At 61.8% G+C, this 25,292-nt stretch overlaps 1 protein-coding gene across 6 annotated transcripts in view; it reads right to left on the reverse strand.

The window, feature by feature from the left end:
• Positions 1–40: 40 nt before the first annotated feature.
• The window catches only part of PIP5K1C (phosphatidylinositol-4-phosphate 5-kinase type 1 gamma), a 52,084-nt gene continuing 26,832 nt past the window's right edge, over positions 41–25,292 (reverse strand). Inside the window, exons 5-19 of one of the 6 annotated variants that reach the window (XM_035728149.1) lie at positions 24,479–24,596; positions 21,374–21,526; positions 19,801–20,100; positions 19,005–19,210; positions 17,400–17,483; positions 15,867–15,915; positions 13,856–13,940; positions 12,012–12,173; positions 11,088–11,226; positions 10,935–10,967; positions 9,563–9,667; positions 7,126–7,240; positions 5,760–5,837; positions 3,030–3,113; positions 41–2,820 (exon numbers count right to left, since the gene is read on the reverse strand). In XM_035728149.1, the coding sequence (XP_035584042.1) occupies positions 2,818–2,820; positions 3,030–3,113; positions 5,760–5,837; positions 7,126–7,240; positions 9,563–9,667; positions 10,935–10,967; positions 11,088–11,226; positions 12,012–12,173; positions 13,856–13,940; positions 15,867–15,915; positions 17,400–17,483; positions 19,005–19,210; positions 19,801–20,100; positions 21,374–21,526; positions 24,479–24,596 (1,714 nt within the window). In that variant the 3' untranslated portion in view covers positions 41–2,817. Of the gene's footprint in view, positions 2,821–3,029; positions 3,114–5,538; positions 5,838–5,875; positions 6,483–7,125; positions 7,241–9,562; positions 9,668–10,934; positions 10,968–11,087; positions 11,227–12,011; positions 12,174–13,855; positions 13,941–15,866; positions 15,916–17,399; positions 17,484–19,004; positions 19,211–19,800; positions 20,101–21,373; positions 21,527–24,478; positions 24,597–25,292 lie in introns of those variants that run through there. The other 5 variants (XM_035728150.1, XM_035728151.1, XM_035728148.1 and 2 more) reach the window with 5 other exon arrangements.

A 25,292-nucleotide genomic window follows, 5' to 3' on the forward strand; every position in this document is an offset into this window, starting at 1 on the left:
GACCCCGGGAATGCACAGAGGCAAAGAGAAAGAGGGCTGATGCTTATTACCCGATTTTATTAGAGAGAACCCTTCAACATAAAAAGAAGGAGGGGTGGCGGGAAGGGGGGTCCGAGGCTGCATATGTTACTCGGGGCCAGCAGGTCTGCACAGTTACAGAGGTGCCCACGGCTCTGGGTTTGAGAGAGACGGCATTCTGTGCCCAATGAGGCCGCGCTCTGGATTGTCACACACCAGACCATGGGGGCTGAGCACATGGAACCCCCCGAGAGAATTAAGACACACAAGGTTTGCAGTTTCATTGTTTTGAAATCAATTCGACCATAAAAACGACATGGGGGTGGGGTGTGGGGGACAGGCGATGCAACTGAGCCACCAGAGAAGAGGCGGTGGAAGGCGCTGGCCCACGGTACGGACCGAGGGGCTGCAGCGACAGTACCATGGCAAGGGACCCCACCAGAAGGGGAGTATTGCACTGAGCCAAGTGGTGGAGGGAGGGGTGCGGGGAGGTTGGAGGAGGGAGGCTAGCAGGGGCTCTCGGGAAGCTGCACCTTGTCAGTCTCGGGAAATGTCTTTCGTTTTCACAGCTCAGCCAACCGGACAGTGCCCAGGCTCTCGGCTCTCAGCGGCCACAGCCATCAGAGATGAGCCACAAGGGAGACAAGGTGTCGCCACGAAGGAATTTCGATTTCTATGCCGGGGGTCGGCGACAGCTGGGTGGGTCCAGGGCCTTCCTCTGGGGGTGGGGGAGCCTGGGAAAGGCCACGAATTTGCTACACATTATAAATAAAGTCTTGCCTTCCCGCCCCTGGCCCCCCAAATAATAAGCAAACAACTCCCATCGGCACAGTCTGCAGACCACGTTAGCATCCACGTGACAGTTCTCTGAAGGGACAAAGAATGCAAACACCACAAAACAGGTCTCCAAAGAGGTCTCAGCGACCTAACACAAAAATAGAAACATCATGATATCCAGGAGGCTTGCAAATTTCTCTTGCAAGTCAGCATCCAAGCGATGCCTTTGTTCCATGATTCACTCAGGAAAGCCCGAGGGGACCAGCAGAGCTCCCCTCCTTGCTCCTAAAGCTCCAAGTGGCTGAGGATGCCCTGGACACGGGGCACACTGCTCCAGGACTGTGCGTGCTGCTCTGGTCATCCCCACAGAACTCACAACGTGCCTGAACATCCGGCCTTTGGGGCCTGGGCAGGGACTCCAATGCCGGCTTTTGGGTGACACAGTCGTCCCTGTTAGTCTTCAAGGCCCGAGATGTACCTCCAGGCCTCTGCTTGCTCACCTCCTCGGCAGGAAGGGGTAGGGACGGACTGGCAACCCATGGCATGCAGCCAGGGCACCTGCAGACAGATGCCCATCTGAAATCCAGGTGAGGACACCTCCTGCCGTCTGGACAAAGCCCCCTAGGGCAACAAGGAGAGGGCATCATTTTGCTTCTGATCTGGGACACCCACAGGCTTGTTCTGATGGATCCTCTCAGGGCTGCCTTCCCCAGGCTGCATGCTGGCGCGTCCCTGGCCGTCCTGGACAGAAGGCAGCCAGTCCAACAGGCTCCCTCCAGGCGCACAAAGCGAGCCGTGCGAGGGGAGATGACAGCAGGTGAGGGACCCAGACAAGGGACTCAGAAAATCAAACTCCTGGATCAGTGGGTTCTCCGCCAGGAAGGCAAGGGCTGGGAGAAATTCTTCCAGGTGTAGCTTCTGCTCCAAGCCAGCTCCTAGCTCCTCCCAAGCAAGCAAGCCAGTGGGGAGCAGGGGGCGGGGGGCGGGGGGCAGAGCGGGCTGGGGAAAACCATCCCCACTGTTCCACCTCTCAAGAGGTGGGAGGGCATTTCTGTGGGGGCAGGACAGACCCCACCATGCCAGCGGCTCCCATAGTCCCCTCTGGATCCAGTGGGGTCTCTGAGCCCGGGGGGAGCTGCTCCTGAAGATGACAAACCCCCCAAAGTTTATTGTGTTTTTCACGAAGAACTTTGTCTCCTATCCTTTAAGTTGTTTACACGTCACCACCTCAAAAGAAAAAGAAAGCCCTTCCCGGTCCTGGAGGAGGATCTCTTACTGGACAGCAGAGCAACTTGACCATGAGAGGGCCCCTGCTCCAGGACCCGCTCTCTGGAAGTCCCACGGCCTGAGGGCCCAGCGCGGCTCCCTTCACGTAGGCCTTAGGCCCTCTCTGCGAGATACCGAGCAGGCCGCATGGGGAGGACAGAGAGGCCCACAGTCCTGAGCTCCATGGAGAGGGGTGGCCTCCTAGCCATTCCTGCTCCCGAGTCACCTGGCAGGTGAGGTGGTGGAAACATGGAGGGGGGGGTGGAGAGCCGCCCCCAGACCACTGGTCAGCCACCTCCAAGGGCGGATGTCCAGTGCCTGAGCCCAGAGTGCCTGCGGGCGCGGGGGCACCCCATCCAAGTGGAGAGCAGGAGAACCTCGGAGTGTGGATCTCAGCTCCGGGCACAGATCCCCGGAGCCAACAGGCCTTATTCCCTCAGGGAGACACATGCAAGCACAGCAAAGAACTACAAAGTGCAGTGGAGTGGACTTTCTTCCTTTTTCCCACACGTTTTTTTTTTTTTTTTAATCTTTTTCTAAAAAAGCACACCTGTGCTGCCGTCTTTGTGCAAAGAGTAAAGACCCAAAATAAATACGTGATCGGACACTCAGGGAGGTTCACAGTCATAGGTAGTTGACAGGAGCGGCGGCGGCCGGCGGCGGAGGCGGGTCCGGCGGGCGGGCAGTGCCTCCGCGAAGCGGCCAGGGCGGCGGCGGCGGCGGGCGCTCGGCTCCAGGGCGGTGAGTGCATAGAAATTACTGCGGAAGGCAAGGGGGCGGGTGAGGGCAGCGGTGGGGCCGGGCGGCACCCCCACCTGCGGGGTCTCCCGGGCGGGGCCCGGCCCCACCAATGCCCCGCCCCCGCCCGCCCCCGGCCTCCGTCTCCCCGGCCGGTCCCTGGGCAGGTGGGGCGGTGCGCGCGGTCCGAAGCCCCGGCCCAGGGCGTGGCAAGCCGCGGGCGCACTTACTGTGTCGCTCTCGCCGTCGGAGGCTGGGTGGGCGTGCGCGCTATAGTGAAGCGGGGAGTACACCCAGCTCCTCTCATCGGTGGGCTGGGCGGGCGGGTGCACGTGCAGGAAGGGCGCAGAAGAGCAGGGGTGCGAGGAGGCGCGAGAGAGGCGAGAGGAGGAAGGAAGAAACAGAAATAAAGGAGGCGGACCCCAACGCGGACGACGAGTAGGCGGCTCAGCCCCCGCGGCCCTCCCCATGACGGGCCCTACCCCAACCTGGACGGCTCTGGGGCCGGCGGGGCGGAGCGGCGGCAGCGCGCGGGGTAGGCGGCAGGAAGCGGGGCGCGGAGTGCAAGGCGGGGCCTGGGACAGCGGAGCGGGAGGGGGCGGGGCGGGGGCGGGGTTTGCTTGCTGTCCCCTCCCCTCCTGCTCCGCCCTCTTGGTCGTCCCTCCTGCTCGGGCCTCCCGGGGCGCCCGGCAGCACCCCAGCCTCAGGTCCTGCCTGCTGTGTGGCCACCGGCGCCGCCAGCCGGGGCGGGGCCCTGAGGACCCTCCACTGGGAGTCCTGGGTGATGAGTGCCGTGGGGCGCGCAGGGTGGAGCCCATTTCCTCGTGCCCAAACGCACAGATCGGCCAGGGGAGACAAAGGCCCCGGGCACCCGGAGAGCAAACAACAGAGGCCCAGCCGGAGGGTGGGCTGCTTTTCCTCCAGGGGTGTCAGGGAAAGTGTTCCCCATTCTGGGTCAGACTCGGGGAGGGGGGCCGCATGTTCTTCCAGCACCCACACCAGTCCCTCCTGAGTCTGTTCCCCCGCAGCCCCCTTCTCCTCTTTCTTCTTCCTCTTTCCTGCGCACCCCCACCTCCCAGTCTTCAGCGCTTGTGGACCGACCCCGTTGCCTGGCCTCTGCTCGGAGCACGGGGCCTGAGCAGGCACCTGCCCTGGCTAAACCCACGGAGGCCACAACCCAACGAGCCCCCAGACCTGCCCCTCCTCGGTCAGGTCTCTACAACCAGCCTCGCCTCTGCAGGGGTGCCTTCTTCAGAGCCTGGTGAAGGACAAGCGCCAGCATGTGGCCTCTGTGCTCTCCGGGTGAATGCAGGCCCCCCTGCCCTCGCTGCCCCTTGGGGCCCCCATTGCCTCTCCCCACCTCTGTGCCCACTCCTCCCTGCCCCTCCTACAGCTCTCGCTGCAGAACCTGCCCTCACGGGCCACACCGTGGCACCCGCAGGAGGCACTTGGCCCACCGGGCACCATGGGCAGCTCATTCTTGTCTGAGCACCTGGCCCAGGGCCACACACGCCTTGAAGATCATCCTCAGCAGATGAACTGGTATAATGGCGCATAGGCCCTGCTCACTGCTTAGTGGTCACAGCGCACAAAAACCCCAGCCTGCCCAGAAGTCCGGGGGCAGGGTCTGTCTGGGGCTGCTCGTGCCCAGTGTCCAACACAGGGCAGCTACATCAATGTTCAGAGCCAGGGGACAAGAACGTGGGACAAGAAGGTCTCCACCTGAACTCTGCAAAGAGCTGGTCCCGGCGGACGGAGGGATCACGGGCAGCAGGACCCAGACCCCGTGATGACCCCACTAAAGTGGGGCCAAGGACACATCCTCCCCAGCACTGCAGGCGCTAGGCTCTGCTCCCACTCACCCAGCCTTCATACTTGCTGCTCCCTCTGCTCCTATGTGCCCCCCACCAGCTTCCGCTGTGCCCTCCACGAAGCCCACCCTTCCTTCTCCCAAATCCCCACACCCTGGGGTCAACCCCTCTGCAGGCAGCGTTTGCAAATTGTTCCCCCCGGTGGGCGGCCCTCAGGGCCTGCTGTGCGTCCTCAGCTCTTGGATCATTTTAGGGGTGTGGCGTCCCTGTCTCAGCAGGACACAGCATGGTGGGAATGTCTGGGGAAGTGGATTTCATTTCTTGGGTTTGCTCGGCAGAGCTGGACACCCAGTGACGCTCAGAGGCATTTGGGGCTGGGGGTGTGAGCCTCCGAGGGGCCTCATCTTGAGAACAGAAACTCCTGCTTCAGGATTTCAACCTGTTCTGCCTGCTTGAGCGCTGTGTGGCTCTGGGCAGGTTACTTGGCCTCTCTAGGCCCCTCATCTATTGCTCGTGAGGAGAGTAATAGGTCCTGAGAATACTACTGTTACATGATATCCACAGAGCGTCCCAAACACAATAGATAGATGAGCATCTACTAGACACGGGGGCTGCTTGGGAATTTGGACCCCGATTTTACCTAAACCATGCCCTCTTGTGGGCTTTCTGGGGAGCCGAGACCTTGGTTTCTCAACTGTGAAGTGGGTATGGAAATACATCTCCTCCCTCCTGCAGTTAAGAGCCTGGCTTTGCTGACCCACATGACTGCCCTGCTTCTGCAGGGCAGATGCCCCTGGGGGAGCCATCGGCAGCCAGGTCTGAATACAGGACAAGTGTCCACCGACTTGTCCCTGACTCAGGCAGGCTGGGGAGAGGGGCAGAGGCAGCCAGGGGCCAGGGTCAGATGCAGACCCCACCACTGCAGCCAAGTCCCGTTAGCCCTGGCTGTGAGCCTGCAGGCCTAGCAATGCTCACCTCAGAGGGACCTAAGTGACATCGCTGGGGGACACACGACCGGCCTCAGTCGTAGTGATTCTTTCCCCAAGTCCCTTCTCAGGGGACGAGGGGCAGCCAGGACCTGTGGCTCCCTGCTGCCCAGGGTGGTGGACCGGGGGCTGGGCTCCCTGGACGCCTGCTGTGGTCACTTACAGTCCCTGAGGAGCTCAGCGTCACGGCCCGCAGTCGGCGATGCCGGGGAGAGTAAATCCAGTACCTCCCATCGGTGAACTGGGCGGGCCGGGCGGGCGGGGAGGAAGCAAACAGAGCACAGGATGAGGCGACAGGAATCTGGCGGGCGGTCAGGCAGGGAGGGCGCTGGGCAGGGGCAGGAAAGCCGATGGCCAAGCGGGAGGTGAGTTTCAGAGCGGTGGGGGCCCCTGTGGTCGCTACGTTCTCCGCTGCCCGCAGGGCCTGGCCGCCCACTCAGGTGTCAGGACCCAGACGCACACACAGGACACGGCCCCCTGGGGCCGCCTCACACGCTGAGCCACAGGGTGGGACACAAACCAAGCACCCAGGGACGGGGAGCTGACGGCGAGTGTGGGGACACACACACAGTGCATGCGCCTGTCACTTCTCCAAGCCAGACAGAGGCCCCAAGACAGAGAGCAGGGTGGTGCTATATAAGGCAGTCATGGCCGCGGGCCCCCAGCTCACTGGCCACGGGGGCAGAGACAGGACTGAAAGCCTGGAAGGACAGGCAGTCCCCTTCATTGCATAAGGCCCTTTGACCACCGAAGAGGGCTGCCCGAGGAAGGCAGCCTCAGGACCCACTGTCAGGGGTGGGGGGCGGTCACTGGACTGGACTCTGAAGGCTCCCTGGCCACCCCGCGTCCACCTCACCCAGGCTCCCGGTCCAGCTGATGTGTCTGCCTATGGGAGATGCAAAGGGGTAGGTGACCCCCTGCTCTGGAAGAGAGGTCCTGGGTCCCTGGAGCAGGGCCCCTTCCTGCTCCAACAGACCCCGCCCCATCAGGGAGCAGCCATGAGTCCTCGGCCAGTGAGGAGGGCAGCATGAAGCACACAATCCCCTGGCCTTCTTGAGAACAGAACCCACCTAGCTGCGCCCGCCACCCAGCGGGAGAAGATCCACACAGTTTGCAGCCCTCAGTGGCTGGCCCCGGGTCTGCCCAGGACCGAAGGGGGCCCAGTGGGGCTCAGAGCTTAAGGACTCCAGATGTTTCCTAGGGAGACGCAGTGGCATGGCTAGGACCTGGGCCTTGCCCAGTGGCCTGGTGGTGGTCACAAGGCCTGGGGAGGAGGGACGGGGCAGTTCCCTAGCCTTGGAGTGGCCTGGCCTGGACAGCGAGGGGCAGGGCGCTCCCACGCCATGGGAGCGTGTGAGTGTGAATGCGTGTGAGGGCACACTGGTCATGCAAGAGTATATGGATGTGAGTGTTGACCAGTGAGAGCACTGTGTCCACATGAGTGCCCCGTGAGTGTGCGTGGGTGTGTGTGCACGGCAGTGTGTGTCTGGTCGAGGACCAGGAGACAGAAGGAGCCGCAGGGGACTTACAAAGTAGATGTCCGTGGCAGGTGTGTCCTCCTCATCCGAGGCCTGGCTGGCGGGCTCCGAGGCCTGGCTGGTGGTTTCTGCTTCAGCAGCGGCAGCAGCTGGGCAAGCCTCCACCCTGGGGACACGCCGACACGGGAGTCCTGAGGTGGGGCTCTGGACAGCACCTGTGGCCCCAGCCCCAGCCCCAGCTCGCCTCCCCATCCTCTCATCAGGAGGTCATCACAGAGACAAAAGACTCAGGAAGCCGAATAAAACAAACCCCCCACCCCCAAATACCTCTGAGGCAAGGGCGAGGAGGATTTGCCCACCCACTAACAGGTGAGTCCCTACCCACCCCTGCTCAAGCGCACACACGGGTGGGCAGGTACGCCTCACCACTCACGCCCTGGGTGACCCTGAAGTCCTTTCCCATCGTTAAGCCTCAGTATCCTCATCTGTAAAGTAGGGACACCTGGCACCCACCCCCATGTTGGGGCCAGAACCTCTGTAATCTTCACTGAGTACTTACTATGTGCCAGGCCCTTTCAGGAGCCTGGCATGAATTCACCCAGCAACTCTCCCCGAGGGCGGGGGCTGCTGCTGTCCTGAGTTACAGACGGGAAACAGGCTCCAGATGGAAGGTGAGGCGAGGCCTAGGCCTAGGCCTCAGTTGGTGGCCGGGTGATTGGGGTACAATTTCCATCTCGTGAGCAAAATGCCCAGCTCCGAAATGGGGGGCACCTGTAACCACAGAGAGCTGGCTCTCCAGCAGCGTGGGAGGGTGGGCTGTTTTGGGGACAAAGGCTGAAAGGTGTGTCACACTGCACGTCCATCTGCATATCTGTGACATAATTCTTGACGGCCAAGTGCAGGCTGGGGGTGTGTGTGTTACCGCTAAGTAAGGTGTCTTGAGATAGAAGAGAAATTTTAAAAGCATGTAAAGCACAAATCCCAAGGCAAGCAAGAAAAATTTGATAACAATGCAAACACAGAACCAAACAGACCAAATGGGACCAACAAGTAAGGATGTAAAGCAACGGATCAATACACTGGACACGGCCAGGTCCGAACGTTCCATCCCTCAACAGGGAACACAGGTTTCTCCCACACGCCCACTGACATTAAAAAATGAATTTTGGGGTGCCTGGGTGGCTCAGTTGGTTAAGTACCGCGAACCCAGGGTCCTATGATTGAGCCCCACATCGGGCTCCCTGCTCAGTGGGGAGCCTGCTTCTCCCTCTGCCTCTGTCCCTCCCCCAGCTTGTTCTCTCTTCTCTAATAAATAAAATCTTTAAAAAACCTGAATTTTGTATTTGACCGTGAAGGCTTTGATCCGTTTTTAAAATATACATCCATTTTTAGGGGTGCCTGGGTGGCTCAGTCGTTAAGCGTCTGCCTTCGACTCAGGTCATGATCTCAGGGTCCTGGGATCAAGCCCCGCGTTGGGCTCCCTGCTCAGCGGGAAGCCTGCTTCTCCCTCTCCCACTCCCCCTGCTTGTGTTCCCTCTCTCACTGTGTCTCTGTCAAGTAAATAAGTAAAATCTTAAAAAAAAATAAAATATACATCCACTTTTAAAAGCCACTTTCTTGAACCTGTAACTGAATTAAAATAGACATAAGTACTAAACACCTAAACAGGTTTTCAAATCCTGGGAAGTTGAGAGACACTTGTAAATAAACCCTAGAGCAGGGTCTCTCCCCCGTGGCACCATGGCGGGTGAACCAGACAGTTCTCTGAGGGGGTCCCGGGTGCTGGTGGGAGCGCGTCACTGGCCCCATGCCCTCGGCACCAGGAGCCCCGGGGTCACAAGCACAGGTGTCCCCAGACCCCGCCCTGTGTCCCCGGTGGCTGAAGGCCACTGCCCTCTATCAAAGAGCCAGTAGAAAAGACCCGCCTCCCACTGAACCCACGGAACACGGCAGGAGTGCAGTGCCAAGAACAGCAGCTGCAGAAAAAAAGGAGCCCAAACATTCGACCTCCGCCAGAAAGGGAGGACCGTACACGGAGACAAACCAGAAGTTGGAAGGAAGGCATTAAGGAAGAGTGGAAGTGAATGACACAGGAACACAACACTGCTGGGAAAGGGGACTGCGTCCAGAGGTGGCTCCCAGGGGGACCGGAAAGCCCCCTCCCGCAAGCCGGGGGCTCCGGGCCACGGTGGGTGAGAACGCCAGGATTGACACCTCACTTGCAGCTCTGCCGGAGATCAGAGGCCCTGATGAGGCAGCAGTCCCAGCCCCCAGCGGCCCCTGCGCAGACTGCCTGGTTCCCACGCCCGGCATCCCCCCCTTTCCAGTGGGAGGCCCCATTCCCAGCCTCCCCTCACCACCCCCCTCCCTGCCCAGAACGTGGACTACATTCCCCAGCCTGCCTTGCTGCCAGCTAGCCACGTGACCATGCTCAGCCAATGAGATCAGAGCAGACGCACGTGTGCGAGTCTGGCAATAGGACACTCACCCCGCGTCCTCCTCCTTGGGGACCACGATCTCTACGCTGCACGCGGGCTCCACCTGCACCGTGATCTGCTGCAGGTCCTCCTCCGCATGCGTCTCCTCCTGGGGCCTGGAGGCAGTGGGAAGCTGCACCTCACTCTCTCCTCACCCTAACTCTGCCCCCCAGGGGCGCCAGCCAAGCTCCAGGCCAGCGCGGATCTCCAGCCCTGCTGGGAGCCTCCATGGGGTGCTCTCTCTGGGTGCCATCTGACCGGTGCCCTGAGCTGGCCCAGCTCACTCCTGGTCCCTCGGGCGGTCATGCCCACCTGGGGTCTGCAAGGGGGCAAAGGTTGGCCACCTGGGGCCATCCTGTGACTCTGGTACCAGCAGGGGCATCTGTGAATGGTGGCCTGGATCCTGCCCACCCTCCCGGGGGGTAGCTGAGCACTGGCCTGGGGCCTGGCCTCGGGGTGGGGTGGTTCCAGGGGTTTCAAAGGTCCAGGCCCCTGCTGTCGGTGTGTCAGAACATTCTGGTGGCCCAGCATGCAGACTCTGGATGGCAGCACTAGAGAGCAGAAAGGCCGCCGAGGTGGGAGCAGGCAGCAGGACAGAGGGAAGTGCATTCTGCCCAATGTGTTTTCTGTGGTGAGGTTTTGTTCTTTTTCAAATGGCAGGAATAACTGCCCCAATACTAAGGGAAGCAACAAGGCCTATTCACTGTGGTCGAGTTGGCAACAACCGAAGAGCCCCGAGGGCAGGCTACATTCTGTCAGACGGAAGGAAGCCCGCAGGCGCTCCACCTGCTCACAGATGACCTGTATCTGCTGAGTGCGCCAAGCAAGGGGCACCGAGCTAGGCTGGTGGCAAGACAAAAGGCAGAAACAGGCCCGTAGGTTTGTTTTCTTGTATATTCATAAAATATTTGTAGAAAGAGAAAAAAAAACCCGTCCCGGGGTTGCTCCCAGGGAGGGGAAGAGGCATGCGGCAGGGGGAGGTGTCTCACTATATTCTCTTTTGTACCTCTTAGAATAAAAATACTTAATAAAAAGAAAAAAGGATCAGCACGCAGGTGGAGGGGGCTTCTGCCCACCCCCACCCCCCCGGGTATGTGTGTGGAGATGAGTACAAAGTGACTCAAGATTCTGTGCAGTTCGAGAGCCTAACTTAAATCTGTGCCCAGGAAAAGTGGTCAGAGAGGCAGAGCTCTGGGTGGGAAAGCGCAGGAGGTGCAAGGGGGGAGGGGGAAGGGCGGGGCAGAGAGGCGGAGCTCTGGGTGGGAAAGCGTAGGAGGTGCAAGGGGGGAGGGGGAGGGGGGAGGGGGGAGGGGGGAGGGCGGGGCCTTGCGGGGAGCCCGGAGGGCGGGGCGGCTGGGGGGGGAAGCCGGGGTCTCAGCTCACCGGCCATCCTGTCCCGAAGACTGTGTGCGCCGCCTGCAGAGAGACCAAGCAGGTAGGTTGGGGAGGGGGGAGTGGGAGGCCGCCTGCCCCGCCCTTGCTGCGGATGTGCCCCCCGCCCCCACCTCACGGAAAGAGACAGCCTAGGCCCCTCACCGGTACCGCGGCTGCTCGGACGTCTCCGAGGGCGATCGCTCCGGGATGGAGAGAGACGTGGAGGACAGGGTAGTAGCGATGGAGGCGGTGGTGGCCTCCTCAAAAGATGGCGGCGTGCAGGGCAGGAGGTCGGGCCGACCTGTGGGGAGAGGGCTGTGGGCACCTGCGGCAGCCCTTCCAGGCCTCTGGCTCCACCTGCAGCTTGGCTCACCTTCAGCAATCCAGGCCCCGGCCCCACCTGCCACCCAACACTCCATTCTGCTCGGCAGCTTTAAGAGGGCAAATACTTTCGAATTTACCCTCTGCACAAAGGCTTCCAATAGCCACCTACTCTCAAACCGCAATCCAAACCCTCCTCAGGCGCACAGGTCCTGTCAACCCGCCCGCTTCTTCTCTCTCCCCCACCTCCCTGACTTTGCTCCAACCACACAGGCCTCCTGCTGTCCCTCCAACATACCAGGCCCTGTACTGCCCCAGGGCCTTTGCACCTGCAGTTTTTCCCTTCCTGGATGCTATTCCCCCCTCCCCAGCCCCTCCCTGCCTGTAATCTTTGACTCTTTAACCTTGGGAACCGGGAGGGACCTTCCAAAACATCATGCCCAACCCCATCAAGTGCTTCCTTCCTCTAGGTCTCTGGACATCTGGTGATGGGTGGGTCACCTCTTCGGGTGGCACCTTCTCTGTTCAGCTCTCCCTATTACAGCCCCAGCTGCTCCCCGCCCCCCCCAGATGGCTGCAGACCTTGGGCTGAGATGCGGGGGGTGACTGTGACCCAGGCCCCTCTCACCCAGGTCACTAGCTTCAGGAAACCCTTCCTCACACTGGGTTGCTCCCTGTATGCCCTCCCCTCTCAGCTCCCCAGGGACATCGCCTTTCCCCAGCAGCCCCCTTCTCTCTCCCGTCACCAAAGCACTGCCCGCTCACCTTCATCCTCCAGTGTGGGGTAGCTGCGGGCCCCCCGGAGGTCATATTGTGCGTCCTCCCGCTCACTGGGGATCTGGCTGGCTGAGAAGGCAGCTGTGGGCCCCAGGGGCTTGACGGCCAGCAAGGCACCACGGCCCTTCTTGGACGGCGAGGATTTCAGGGCTGTGGAGAGAGGTAGACTGGCGCTTGGGGCAGCCTGGGGGCCCCGTGGCAGCACCGAGGCAGGGCCCCACCAGCCCCTAATCCCTCCTTTGCATGATAGCCTGGTTGGCCCCCCTTGATGCCTGCCACCTGCACACACGGCCCCCGTCGCCTGGCCTCCAGCCCGGCCCTCAAGCCTGGGCAAGAAGCAATATTCTTTGCAGAGAAAACCCTGTCCTGCTTTCTACCCAGCTCTGCCTCCAGAGGTCCCAGGCTCCCAGCCCCCTTGGTTCCAGCCCACCTTGGCCATGTCCTCCACTTTCAGACAAGGAACCGGAGGCCTTGGGCCATGTGGGGCTCAGCACAAAGGGCCTGGCTCCAATCCAGGATGAGGGGCCTGGGAAATGCGGGTCAGCCCCTCTGAGCCCTAGCATCCTCATCTGCAGCAACAGGGTCAGACAAGGCGGGTGACCCCGTGACGCCCTCTGCACCCGGCCTACCCTGTCAGTGACCATCACCACGTTCTCCCTGCTCTTCCTGTGAACTCTGCCCCCATGATGGCCAGCACAACACCCAGCACACAGGAGGTGCTCAATTCACCTTGTGAGCAGCCCTCCGGTCCCTGGAGGCTGGCATCCCCTCTGGACCAGTGAGAATGATGCCCTGGGAAAAGTTCTAAGAAGCGGTATGCTGATAAAGATGAACAACCCGCTCTCAAGAGACAACGGCCAGAATTGTGGCGTTTGCCAATTTCCACAACGTAAATAATCCCACTGCCATCGATTTCAAGCTACTGGCTCGATGTCAGGGAATGTGGAGTCGCGCTGGCTCCACGAGCCGGCTCCGGGTGACCGGGGCTGGGTTGCCGCCCACACAGGCCTGGCCCAGGCTGGGAGACCACGTCGCACGCTGGGCAGTAGGCCTGCCTGCCCCTGCTGCCTCTGTGGACCCACTTCCTGCAGTGTGGAGCCCGGAAAATAAGGTGCACACTGAGACCATTCCCACCAATGACACTAAACACCTACTGCGTGCTGGGCCCCAGGCTAGACGCTGGGGACAGAGTGACCAAGCACGCTGCCTGCTGGACGCACAGGGAACAGGGTGCAGGTGGCAGACAAACACATGGGGAGAAAGACCCTTCCAGGCAGCATGTAGGATCCTGGCCTGGAGTGTGCACCAGGGTCTGGGACTTGAGGCCCAGCACAGACAGGGGACCTCCTGAGGCCACCCATGGGGCACGGGCCGCCTCTGTTTGTCCTGTGCCCTCCCTGACAATGCGCGGTCTGGCTGATGCCCGGCTGCCTCCGTGTCCGCCAAGGCCGTGTTTCATTGGTGAGGACACGAGGCTGCAGGTGGCCCCCCTTGAGGACAGACACTCTTGTGTGTGTAAACACACCTTGCCCTCACAGCTCTGTACAGATGGGAAAACTGAGGCATGGAGCAGGGCGACCCCACTTGAGGTCACACAGGCAGGACGCAATGGAGCCTGAACTCAAGCTCAGACGGTGCGCTTCAGGCCCCGTGCTGGGCCCCAGGAGGGTAGCGTCCTGACTCCCCTGTTGTCTGGACCAAGTTCCTGACTGAGGCCCACGGATGGCCATGTGGCAGGAGGAGGGGCTCTGGGTTTACCCCGCTCTTGGCGACCCCGCCTCCCCGCTCAGCACCCCCGGCGTCCTCCTGCCCAGAGGGCCTGGGAAGCTCACAGGAATTCTTCCGGAAGACCGTGTTGCTCATGAACTTGAAGAAGCGCTCCGCGTAGAAGCTGGGCCGGTGGACAGAGACTGTGTCCTGGGGAGAGAAGTGGGGCCCGTGGGCAACAGGGGCTGAGTGCCGCCGCGCCACCAGTGCTCCCCATGTCCCGCAGGCCAGCCCGGGCCACACGGTGGCAGCGGGACAGGGAGATGGGTCCACGGCACGGGGCTGGCAGGAAGGACATAACTGGTGGGGAGGGGCCCGGGAGGGACATTTTTTCATTATAAACCCATCTGTATTTTTAATCCTTTGAACCGCGTGAATCAAACAGCAATTCAAAGAAGTAAACGAATAAATATCATAATAAGGAAACCCGAAGAATTATCTAAAGCAGGGGTCAGCAAAGGACGGCTGCACGCCTGTATTGTAAGTAATGTTTGGTGGCACCCAGCTACACCTGCTCTGGGGACAAGTGGCAGCTGGTGTTAACTTGGAGCCAGGCAGATGTGACTGTCGCGGCGCTCACCGGATGGTGACCCTGGGCAACACACGGCCTCTCTCAGAGCTGTTTCCTCATCTGTGCGACAGGGAGGCTGGACGGGGCTACGCTCGCCGTCCGTACAGGAGGGTGCCCAGCACACTTGGTGCTCCTGCAATGTTGGGTCCCTTAAGGCAGGGACTCCTTGCTACTCCCCACGGTCCAGGGGCCTCGCCTTCTATGGCACAGTCTCCCCTCGGCACGGCGGACACCATCCTGGGCACTGGGAGGCTGAGCAGCATCCCTCCCCCACCCCTTCAATGCCAGGAGCTCCCCCAGGGGTGATGACCACAGACGTCCCCAGACATGGCCCGGGTCCTCCGCCTGCTGCAATATAACAGAACCCATAGGGACACACAGCCCCCAGAATGCAAACTACATTTCCCATCCTTGCTGCAACAAGGCGTGACCACAGGACCATGTTCTGGCCCAGGGCAAGGGAGCCAAGGTAGGGACAGAGTTTCTGCCCTCTCCTCTGTCCAGAGTGCTGTGCGGGGCCAGCCACCTGGGCTAGGGGCCGAGGGCCACGCCCAGAAGAACCTGGGCTTCTACCCCACGGGCCACCCTACCTGCCCCGGACTGCTCATGCCTGTATGGTTACTTTGATCAACATCTGGACCCCCAGGAGCTGAGCCAAAGCTTACTTTGGAGATTACAAGTGGCCTCACCAGGACTGGGCAACTCTCCCGTCTGCCATGGCTTTCTAACACCACGAAAGGGCTTCCTGCTGACTGGCTGCCCCCTGGACCTTCTTGGTGCACTTTCTGGAAGCTTCCATCTGAACCCTCCAAACACTCTCTGAGGGGTGTCAGAGGCTCTTACAGACTATGTGAACACAGAGCGCCCTTAGCACTTTAATTAAGAATTGGTCTGAAGGGGGCCATGGGAGGAGAGGTGTGCATCTGAGGCCCCAGCCAGCTCATCAGCACAGCTGGACCAGGGCTGCCTCGGGCCCCCAGGTGGGCTCTGTTTGCTCCCCAGCAGTTGGTCCTCACAGTCTTCTATATTTGGAAATAATATATTTGGCAGCATTGACAGGAAAAAGCACATTCCAAGTTATTCTCAAGCAGTGGAGACTTTTGGAGCAGGCCACACCCCTCGTGGCAATGGGTCAGTGCTGTGCAGCTGGACCCATATGAGCCCCTCCCTATCGCAGCACATTTCCAGAGTTTTCTTTGCCTAGTTGGCCCCTGACTTTCCTGGTCAGGCTGTCCTTGGGCATCCTTCCAACTCAGCTTGGGGGTCCTCTCCTCCAAGAAGCCTTTCTGTACCCCTCACCAGTAGAGATCAGACCCCTCACTAGAGAGCCTACAGCCAGCTGCCTGTGCTTTCCCGTCTTGACCCCGACCCCTTGGCCTGTGACTGCCGGGTCACAGGGCTGTCCTCCTTGGATGGTGACTCCAGGAAGGAGGGAACACGTCTTCTGTCATGGCCCCGGGAGATCATTACATTTGTAGACTAATGAACAAATGAATGCTGCTCACCCCGTCATGGACGAGAGCCTTCCAAGTATGTTCCAACTTCTTGATGAACCTGCAGAGAGAAGAAAGAACTGAACACCTGCCAAACTTTCGGGTCCAGGGGACACTGGGCCATGTCTGGGGACATCTGTGGTCATCACGACTGGGGGTGCTCCTGGCACCAAGTGGGTAGGGAGCCCCGGCCTAGAGGAACTGAGGCTACCTGCTGCACCAGCCAGAAGCCACCTCCCTCTTCCTGTCCCCTCTGCCCTCTACCCGGCCTGCTGGCAGCTCCTATCACGGCTACTCTTGGAGAGGAAGTGAAAAGGCCGCGGTGCTTGACCCCTGTGGGGGCTCACGGCCAGCACCCCCCCAGAGTACATCCTTCCCGTCCTCATGGCCTAGGCTGAGCCCTGGTCCCCTCAGCTGGAATTAGTGCCTGGCACTGTGGCTCTAACTAGGCCCTTGCGCACCTGGGCTGGGGACAATGGTGCCTCCTCCAGGCAGACTTCCTGGACAGCCCCTAGTCCGCAGTGGGGGAGGGTCCTCTCCTCAGCACACACCCCCTTATGACACCCCCAGCCCCAGGATGAGCTTGTCGTTGCCTGATACGTGCTGGCCCACCCTCCTTGCCTCGGCTCAGAGCCTCTGCAGAAACCCTGGTTTGCTGCTTCAAAAGCTTCTTAGTCCTGCTTTAAATCAAGAGGGATACCCCTACGGCAGAAGTTTGCCCTCAGGTAGGAAAACAGGCTGCAAATATTAGTGTTTGATGAGCAGGAGCTGAGTTTCGTATTTGGGAAAGAAAGACGCAAGGAAGAAATCACCCAGTGCCCAGTGGGCTTCCTGAGAGAGTAGACAGGAAGTGGGGACCCCCGTGCCCATAATGCCCCCTCCGTCCTGTCCGGGTCGTGCATAAGGAACATACAGTACCCTCATAAAAAACACTAACGATTAAGACACACTCACTGTTGAAACCTCATAAAGGACAAGCACGGGTAACAGGGTTGCCGACACCCCAGCTCTAAGCTGCGGGTAAGGCCTGAGTATCTGTTCCTTGGGCTCTGCCACGCTTGAGACCACACAACATGTGGCTCCAGCCATGAGCGTTTATTCCTGCCCACCGGGTGAGCTGTCCAGGGATGTTGTGCCTCCCGGCCATGGGGCGCTTCCGTCTTGCTCTGTTTAGCCCAGTGCTTGGCACACAGTAGGTGCTCAACAGACAGAGCTGGACAGAAGATGAGCTGGCGACACCCCACCCACCCCCAGGCCCTATGCCAGCCTCAGCCTCTGTCTGACGGGAGCTCTCACCATGTTCCTAGCACAAATCCTGATGAAGGTGGCATCACCAGGCTGGGGACCAAATGCCTCCCTTTAGGGCCAGGCGGCCAGTTGGGAGCCTTCGGTGGGGGGGGGGGGGCAGGGGAGCTGGGACTAAGGAAGTCTTGACAGCAGAGGGCACACTGCTGCCGTGAGCAAGGGGGTGCATCTGGGGAGGGGGGAGGCGGGGGGGGGGGAGATGAGGGGAGGGGAGGAGAGGGAGGCGGGGCGGGCTCCCACCTGTAGGACTGCAGAATATCAATGATGCCGATATGCAGCAGCAGACGCTCCCCTCGGCCATTCACGGCAGGAATCCCGCCCATCCTGGCGAGAGAGGGGGCGAGGGCCTTCAGCACCCCACCGAGCAGCTTCCCACCGGACTCGCCCTGCCAGGAGCCCCCTGCTGGGGAGACTGAAGGAGCCACAGCCCATATGCTCCCTGCAGGTGGCGGCACGGCTGGGACTGGGCCGCTCTCCACTCCTCTTGGACACTCCACTCGAAGCTGGAGGTGGCCGAAGGGCCCAGCACCCACATGCCCATGTGCACACGCACGCCCATGCACACCCATGCACACGCTCAGTCCAGGCAGGGCCACCAGAGCTTCTGGGTGCCATCTGGGAAGTTAGTGGCTTCACTCAGTCCCAGGCCCACCCGTGCCCGGCCCAGCGCGGTTAGTGAGGTCTCACAAGGCAGCGACTGTCCTCAGGTCACCAACGACCCCAGATCCGCCAGGCCCAGGCCCCCGCAGGCTCTGCTTATGGCACTCACGGCACTCAGGTGCTGAGCTCACCTGTGCACCCCGCCATCCCCTGCCAGGCCCTGCGCAGACCCTACAAACACCAAGACGGTGGGAGGTCGGGCCAGCCGCGCCAGGCCTTTGTGGCTCCCCCGCCTGCCTGGTGGGGGCCGGGGCTGCTCCTTCCCTGGCCCCCGCAGCTGCTGGCCTTGTGTGGTGGCCAGGCCAGGGGCAAGTCTCGGCCTCACCAGCTGGCCGTGCACCCAGAACAGCTGCTTCCATCGCTGAGCCCCGTTTCCCCAGCGGATGAGGGGAGGTCATGCCCCCCCTCCTCCAGCCCCCCCTCCCCCCCACCGCCGCCGTACTGCTTCCCAACAGCTCAGTGTATGGTGACGAGAAGTCAATCTCGACACAGTTCCCACCGGACTGCCTTCCACAAGCACTGGACGATGTCCGGGGACGTCTGTGGTCCTCATGACTGGGGGCGCTCCTGGCATCGAGTGGGTGGGGGCCAGGGATGCTGCTCGGCCCCCCAGGGCCCAGGACGCCCCCACAGAGAACAACCTGGCCCGGTGTCCGCAGTGCAGGGAGGGTGGGAGGGGGCGCCCCATGAGTCTGTCTCCCCACCAAACTTCGAGTCCCTGTGGCAGGATCGGGTCAGCCGGGGTCTCTGAGCCTAGGACCTTCTCCTCCATCACAGCAGCCTGTTCTCCTGGGGGCTCTGGGCCCAGCACCCTCGTTCCCAGCACCACCACCTTCTTCAACACCTTTCCAGCTTTGCTGCGGATGGTGGTGCCTGAACCCGTTTAGGGCTCCAGTGGGAGAAGGGAACACCTGTGTTTCCCACATGGATGGCCAACGGCCTCAATCCGCTGGCAGATTAATCCAGAAGGCCCTGGTCATCACACACGAGCCGGGTATCTGTGTGTCCACCCATGTGACCCTCGTGGGGTCTGGTGGGTGGGCGCCACTGCTCTAACGCAAACCAGGAACCGGCTGCAGATGGTCTCCTGCCCTCCTGGCCAAACCCCCTACCCCCGCCTGCCTCACACCTAGCAAGGGGTGCAGGCGGACAAGCTGGAAGCCCCCCTGGCCCCGCGCCACCTACGTGTCGTCCGACTCGATGGCCTCCCCACGTGCGGCCCCGCCCTGGATGGACTCCATGGCCGTGGAGTAGAGCGCCTTCTGACCTAGCGGCCGCTTCTCGTCCGCGGTGCTCTGGGCGCCCTCGGCCTGCCGCTCGCGCTCCTGCTGGTCGATGTTGTGCACGCCCAGGAGCAGGCTGTAGTCCATGATCTTGAAGCTTTCCAGCACCTGCCGGAGGTGGGGCCAAGAGATCACGCGCTCCGTCCCCCTCCTCAAACCCGGCCTGGTGCGCCCCCAAGCTGCGTCTGGGTCTGTGCCCACTTAGTCCCCACAGCCCCACAGGGGCCTGTCCTCACCCCCGTCTCACACGTGGTCAGGAGACCAAGGGGCCGGGGCTGGGACAGGGGGTTTCCTTCCTCCCAACAGAGCTCCTGCCTGCCTGGCGACAGCTGGGGAGCCCAGGACCCCTCCTGGCCCCAAGGGCTCTGACACCTGGGCTCAGGGAAGCAGATCTTGAGAGGTCTGGGGGAGGCCTGGGAGCCAGGCTGGGTGGGCCGAGGGACCAGAGGATGGAGCAGAGAGCTCTGGAAGGCCCGGGATGCTCCTCATCTCCAGAGGAGCAGGCACGATACCCCCCAGGCTGCTGGGGTGGGGGAAACCACAAGGACACGCCTACAAGATGGGCCGTGGATCTGGGCTCACGTGGCGCTCGCTTCCTCCAGCGTCCCCGTGTTGCAGAGGGGACGACAGAGGCTCAGAGGGACGAGGGCCCCCGGGCCCTCCTGTGCACGGGGGTCGCGTGGGCACCACGGCCTCACCAGGCAGTCCCGCTGCAGCGTCTTGACGAGCGCAGAGAAGGTGTCTGCGTCGAGCAGAAGCCCCTCGGGCATGTCCTGGATGAAGTCCAGGTCCTTGTAGGTGGGGATGCTCTTCTCCTTCTCCTTCTTGCTGGCCCGCCGCTTGTACGTAGAGCCCTTGAGGTCGAACTTGAGGTGCATCTTGACGACGCGTGGCAGGATGTTGTTCATGACCACCACGCGGATGTTCTTGCCGCCCGACTGCACGCAGTACAGCCCGTAGAACTTGGGCAGCAGCGTCCTCGGGTTCTGGTTGAGGTTCTGGGTGGCAGGGGAGGGGACAGGGTCAGAGGAGAGTGGCTGCTGCGGCCACCATGCTCCGCCCAGGAGCCGCCCTCGGGAAGCCCTCCCTGACCACCTCCCTCCCGGGCCAGCCCTCACTCTGCCCTCCCAGCATCCTGATGTGAGCCGGGATCTGTCTCCCCTGAGACGAGATGCTCCAGGAGGGTCCACGGCGAGGTGTCAGGGCCAGACCAGCTGTCCACTTGCCTGCCCTGGGGTGACATGGGGGCCCAGCCTCCGGACACCGTCCAGGGCAAGGATCAGCAAACTCTGGCTGGAAGGCCAAGTGCAACCACTTGCTCGTTTTCACACAGCCGGCCGCAAACTAAAAACGGCTTTACGTTATGAAAACGAGGGAAGAAACAGAAAACTAGCATCTCATGACACGTGAGGATTCCGTGAAGTTCACATTTCAGTGTCAGCAAGTGAAGGGTCCCTGGCGCTGGGCCACGCCTGCCCGCTCCCTCGAGGCCCGCGGGGGCCTTCCTGCTGCAACAGCGGGGCTGAGCTAGGCAGGGAGAGGCTGCTGACCACCGACCCAGGGGAGCCGAGGGCCCACCCAAGCATCATGGGATACGGATGAGACACCCCAAGTGCAGATGGGTCACAGTCCGTGCAGAGCTGCCCAGAAAGGCCCCGCCCCACCCCCGCCAGGTGCCAGGTCGGGCTCAGCAGGGCAGGTGGGCACTCGGGTGGAGCCCACCCCCATCAGTGCCAGCAGCAGGACCCTGGTCGGCTGGGGAACGGAAGTCTGAGGCTCCCGCGTCCACCTTCGCCCAGGAGTCTGTCGTGCCCTTTCTGGTGGTGAGTCACATGGGGAACGGGAAGAGCCCCGCGCCAGCTGGTGGCCCGGCCCCCCTCCCCCATGCCTGAGTCACCAGCTACCGAGACACGAGCCCACAAGACACGGTTTCTGGGATCCATGACTCAGAGGTGTCGGCGGGGGCAGGGATGGGCAGTGAGGGTGGAGAGGGTGCCCAGCCCCCCGGGCCCCCATGCCCCACCCCGCCCGGAGAAGGCCACTTGGGCCTGGATAGCCATTCCTGCCTGCCATAGGCAGGGGGCACCGCGTGAGGGGCACCCTGAGGGTGAGGCTCACTGACCCAGCAAGGCTCTCCGGGGCCTGCCCGAGGCAGGGTGGTGCCCCGGGGGCTCCTGCCCCACGAGCAGAGCCCCGGAAGGGGAGGAGCTGGGGGTAGGGAGGGCTGCGAACCCCGGAAGGGGAGGGGCGCTGCAGGGAAGGGCCCCTCACCATGTAGTAGCCGGGCAGCAGCTTCTGCAGGAACTCGGCCTCCTTGTGCATCACCGTCTTGATGATGAACTCGTCGTCACTGGTGACGTAGAACAGGGAGCCGCTGGCGCCAGGGTTGGACAGCTCAATCAGTGGCTCGTTGCACAGCGAGTACTGGGGGGGGCAGTGAGTGGGCAGGTGGGTCGCTGACACCCCACGGGCCCAGCGGCTAGTGGGCAACTCTGGAACAGGTCACTGTCAGCGTCCTTTTACAGATGAAGAAACAGGCTCAGAGAGGGAGACTGCTATGCCCGAGGCCACACAGCGCAGATTCGAACCCAGGCTAACCAGCAGCCTGGGTGCTGATCTCCTAGGGCCCAGTCCCTCTCCTGTTAGTAGGACTCCCAGCTGTGTTGAGGGGCTGACACATCTGGCCACTGCTCCCTTCCCAACCCCACCCCCCGGCAGCTAGGTGAGGTCACAACAGTCAACTCTGGCTTACGAGCCATCTGTAGAAGCTTCTGTCTCCCTAAATGAGTGACAAAAGCTGGTGCACCTCGAGTTTGTGCCCTTCTCTCCATCCCATGTCTTTCCACCCGGAATGATGATGTGAGAGCTGGAACCCCAGTCACTATGCTGGACCAGAAGGTGACCTTTAGTACGGAGGCCACGCACCAGAACAGCAGAGAGAGGGGGACCTGTTTCTCGGGGGAGCAGCCCCCACCCTGGTGCCTGGCACCCCCACCTCTCTTCCCACTGACCTCTGCTTCACCTCCGTGCTTGCTACCCAGCAGCCCCACACGCCCTCCCCACCGGACAGACGGAACCTTCTGTGGATGCAAGGATTTCTAAGGGTTTTGTTCATGCAGGGTCCCCAGCACCTCGGACAGTGCCCAGCCTAGCGAGGAAAGCTAGGCCCTGCAGGCAGCTCTCCCTGGGCCTTTTCAGCTAGCGAGTCAGTGAAGTGCTTTTCAGGACTAAGGCTGTCTGCGTTGGATTTCTGTCCCTTGCAGCCCCCGGAGTCCTGACTGAGTGCTGGCACTGGTATACAGCGTGGATGAGGCCACAGCATGTCCCCCACTGGGCTGACGGTGCCAGCCCGCCACACGGTAACTGCTGAGCAAATGTTTGCTGAATGACGCTGTGGGTTGCTGAAGTGTAACACGGGGGCCGGCAGATGGCAGGGGAGGGGGGAACACAGGTGAGGAGCAGGGACGCCCCCTCTCCTGTGGGTGCCACGAGTGCTGCCCACCCACAGCCACGAGCCACCAATACCCACGGAAACACAGAGGCCCACGCCCAGGCTGCCCGTGGTCTCCCTCACCTCCCACCCGCTCCTAGGACAGCAGCGAGGGGCGGGCAGGGACCCTGTGGGGGCCAGTGTCCACGGCCTCCGGAGCCCACGGCTACCCCACAGGCACTACAGCAGCCGACCCCAGCTAGCAGGAGAGCGGAAGAGCGCTGAGAGAAACGAGCAGTGGACGGGGAGTGTGTGGCTTTGTACAAAAGAAGTCTATGAGCACAGAATGTTCCAGAACCACATGGCTAACAGCAGCTGCCCTCACGTATGGGGTCAGGCCTCATGGGGCCCGGGCTGCTGAGGGAGAAGCAGTGACATACACGGACCTCCCGGCCGGGTGACCAGCCATTGGGGTGGGGTCACGGGCAGACGACCCCAGGTGTGCCCCCTTCTCCCTCAGAGCCAGGGGGGCACCTGTGGCCTGAGGTCAACTGACTGCAGCCCCCACCCTACCCGTGCCCCCCCCCGGACACCCCCAATGCCGAGCTGAGGCTAACACAGGACAGCCCAGGGCCCTCACAAACAGGGACAGTGGGCGCACCCCCACAAAACTCAGGACCAGGGAAGTCTTTGGAGGCAAAGGTGGTGCCTGTGGCCCCCCAGGGACCCCTGGGGAAGAAAGAGGAAGCCTGAGGGGGCAGAGCTGACAAGTGGGGACAATCCAGCCGCGTCTGAGTTCCCCAGCCCTGCCGCGGGAGGGCCTCTTGGTTCCAGGGGGCCTCGTCACCCTGTCACGACATCAGGGAGGGTCTTAAGAAGACAGAGAACATCTGCTGAGCACCCACTCGAGGCCGAGACAGGAACTTGGCCTTCTCCGTGTGTCCACTCTGGGGCCAGCACACGCCAGCTAACGGGCCCTGAGGCCACATCTCCACTGCTATGGCTAATGCCCCAGGCCTCCGCTCTACCCACGAGACCTAAAATCGAGGTCACCCCGGGGTCGTTTCCACTCTAGAACCATCAGGCTGTCCTCGCTCCGATAAGGTTGCAGGACCCCTGGGCAGGTCAGAGGCGGACGCCGTGAAGCCCGCCACAGATGCTGTGGTCAGAGGACCCGGCCTTGGCCTTGGCAAGGGGCACCCGGACAGCTGGAGAACCCCTGGCCGGAGCGAGAGCTACTTCCCTGTGGAAGGACACGGCCGTGGCTGAGAGCACAGGGTTCCGTGGACCAAGTGGGTGCGCGCAGCAGGACCTCCCAGCACACAGGGAAACGAGTCACCGCGGGTGAGAATCAGCAGGACCTCGGCCCCAGGGACGGCCGACGGTGGCGGGGTCAGGTGGAATAGATCCGATGGCTGTGGACGTGCCTCGTGCAAGGGCTAAGGCTTCCGGAATACAGTCGCCAAACAGCCACCAGACCACCCGGAAATGCAGACTGATCCCCATCTGCCCGCGCGCTGTAACTTCCAGGAGCCCCGCTCATGCGTTGTGAGATCAGAGGCTAGGCCTAGGTTTTGATTTTTCTGATTTGAGAGACTAAGACTCCACCAGAACTGGAGGGAACGTGCTGAGCTGGTCCCCACGACCCACCTCCCCTCGAATGGAGGCAGGTGACAGGACAGCTCTCTCGTTCACGCTCCAAGGAAGAGGCCCCGACCCCCAGGCAAGGAACAGGGTCCCGCCAATGACATGGGCTCGGAAGCTGACCGTCCCCTGGGCTGGTCCCCCTGAGGCTCCGGCCCCAGCCCACCCTCCACCACAACGCTGGGCAAAGAAGCTGGCCGAGTGGCCCCCGAATTCCCGACCCACAGAAACCACGAGGTAGCAGACACACGTGTCTCTGGCAACTTGACCCACGGCACTAGCTGACTGACTACGGCTCTTACCAAGTAATCATCCGGTCGGATCCCGAAGAGCTCCCGGAAGTAGCGGAAGGCGACGGGGGCGTAGGTCTTGAACCTGAAGTCCTGGAAGTGGTGGGCGGGGGTGAGGTTGCTGCCTTCGCTGTGGAGCAAGGAGGGAGGGAGGCAGGTGAGGGACGGCGACTCTGTGGGCACCCCTCCCACTCCCTGCAGCCCCCAGCGGCACAACCCGCCCAGGGCAGCGCCCAGCGGCTGAGCCCCCAGGCCTTCCCTCGGTGGACAACCCCGGGGCTCCCCGGGGCCAAGGGCGTGGCCAGTCTCGGGCGTGTCCCAACGTCCACCCCGCCCCTCTGGCAGCTAGGTGTGGTCACGTGACTGCTCAGCCAATGAGCCAGGGGAGAGCAGAAGCAACGCACGGCACTTCCAGGTCCTGCCCTTACGGGTCCCCTGCTCCCTTTCTCCCTTCCGTCCTGCGGATAGAACGCAGACGAGAGGGCAGGATCCCAGGCAGCCACCTGACGGCACTGGCTGGACGAGCTGCACATGAGGATGGCGGAGCCACTAGAAGGAACACGGGACCTCAACACTGGGGAGCTGCCTCACTGGACTGCCAGGCAGTGTTCTTCACGTGAGAGAAAAAGAAACTACGTTTTCTTTTCCTGTTTTCTTAAAATTGCTGTTATACGGGCACCTGGGTGGCTCAGTTGGTTAAGCGACTGCCTTCGGCTCAGGTCATGATCCTGGAGTCCCAGGATCGAGTCCCGCATCGGGCTCCCTGCTCAGCGGGGAGTCTGCTTCTCCCTCTGACCTTCTTCCCTCTCATGCTCTCTCTCTACCA

The sequence above is a fragment of the Zalophus californianus genome, chromosome 1 (assembly GCF_009762305.2).
Source record: "Zalophus californianus isolate mZalCal1 chromosome 1, mZalCal1.pri.v2, whole genome shotgun sequence".
NCBI classification, from domain to species: domain Eukaryota; kingdom Metazoa; phylum Chordata; class Mammalia; order Carnivora; family Otariidae; genus Zalophus; species Zalophus californianus.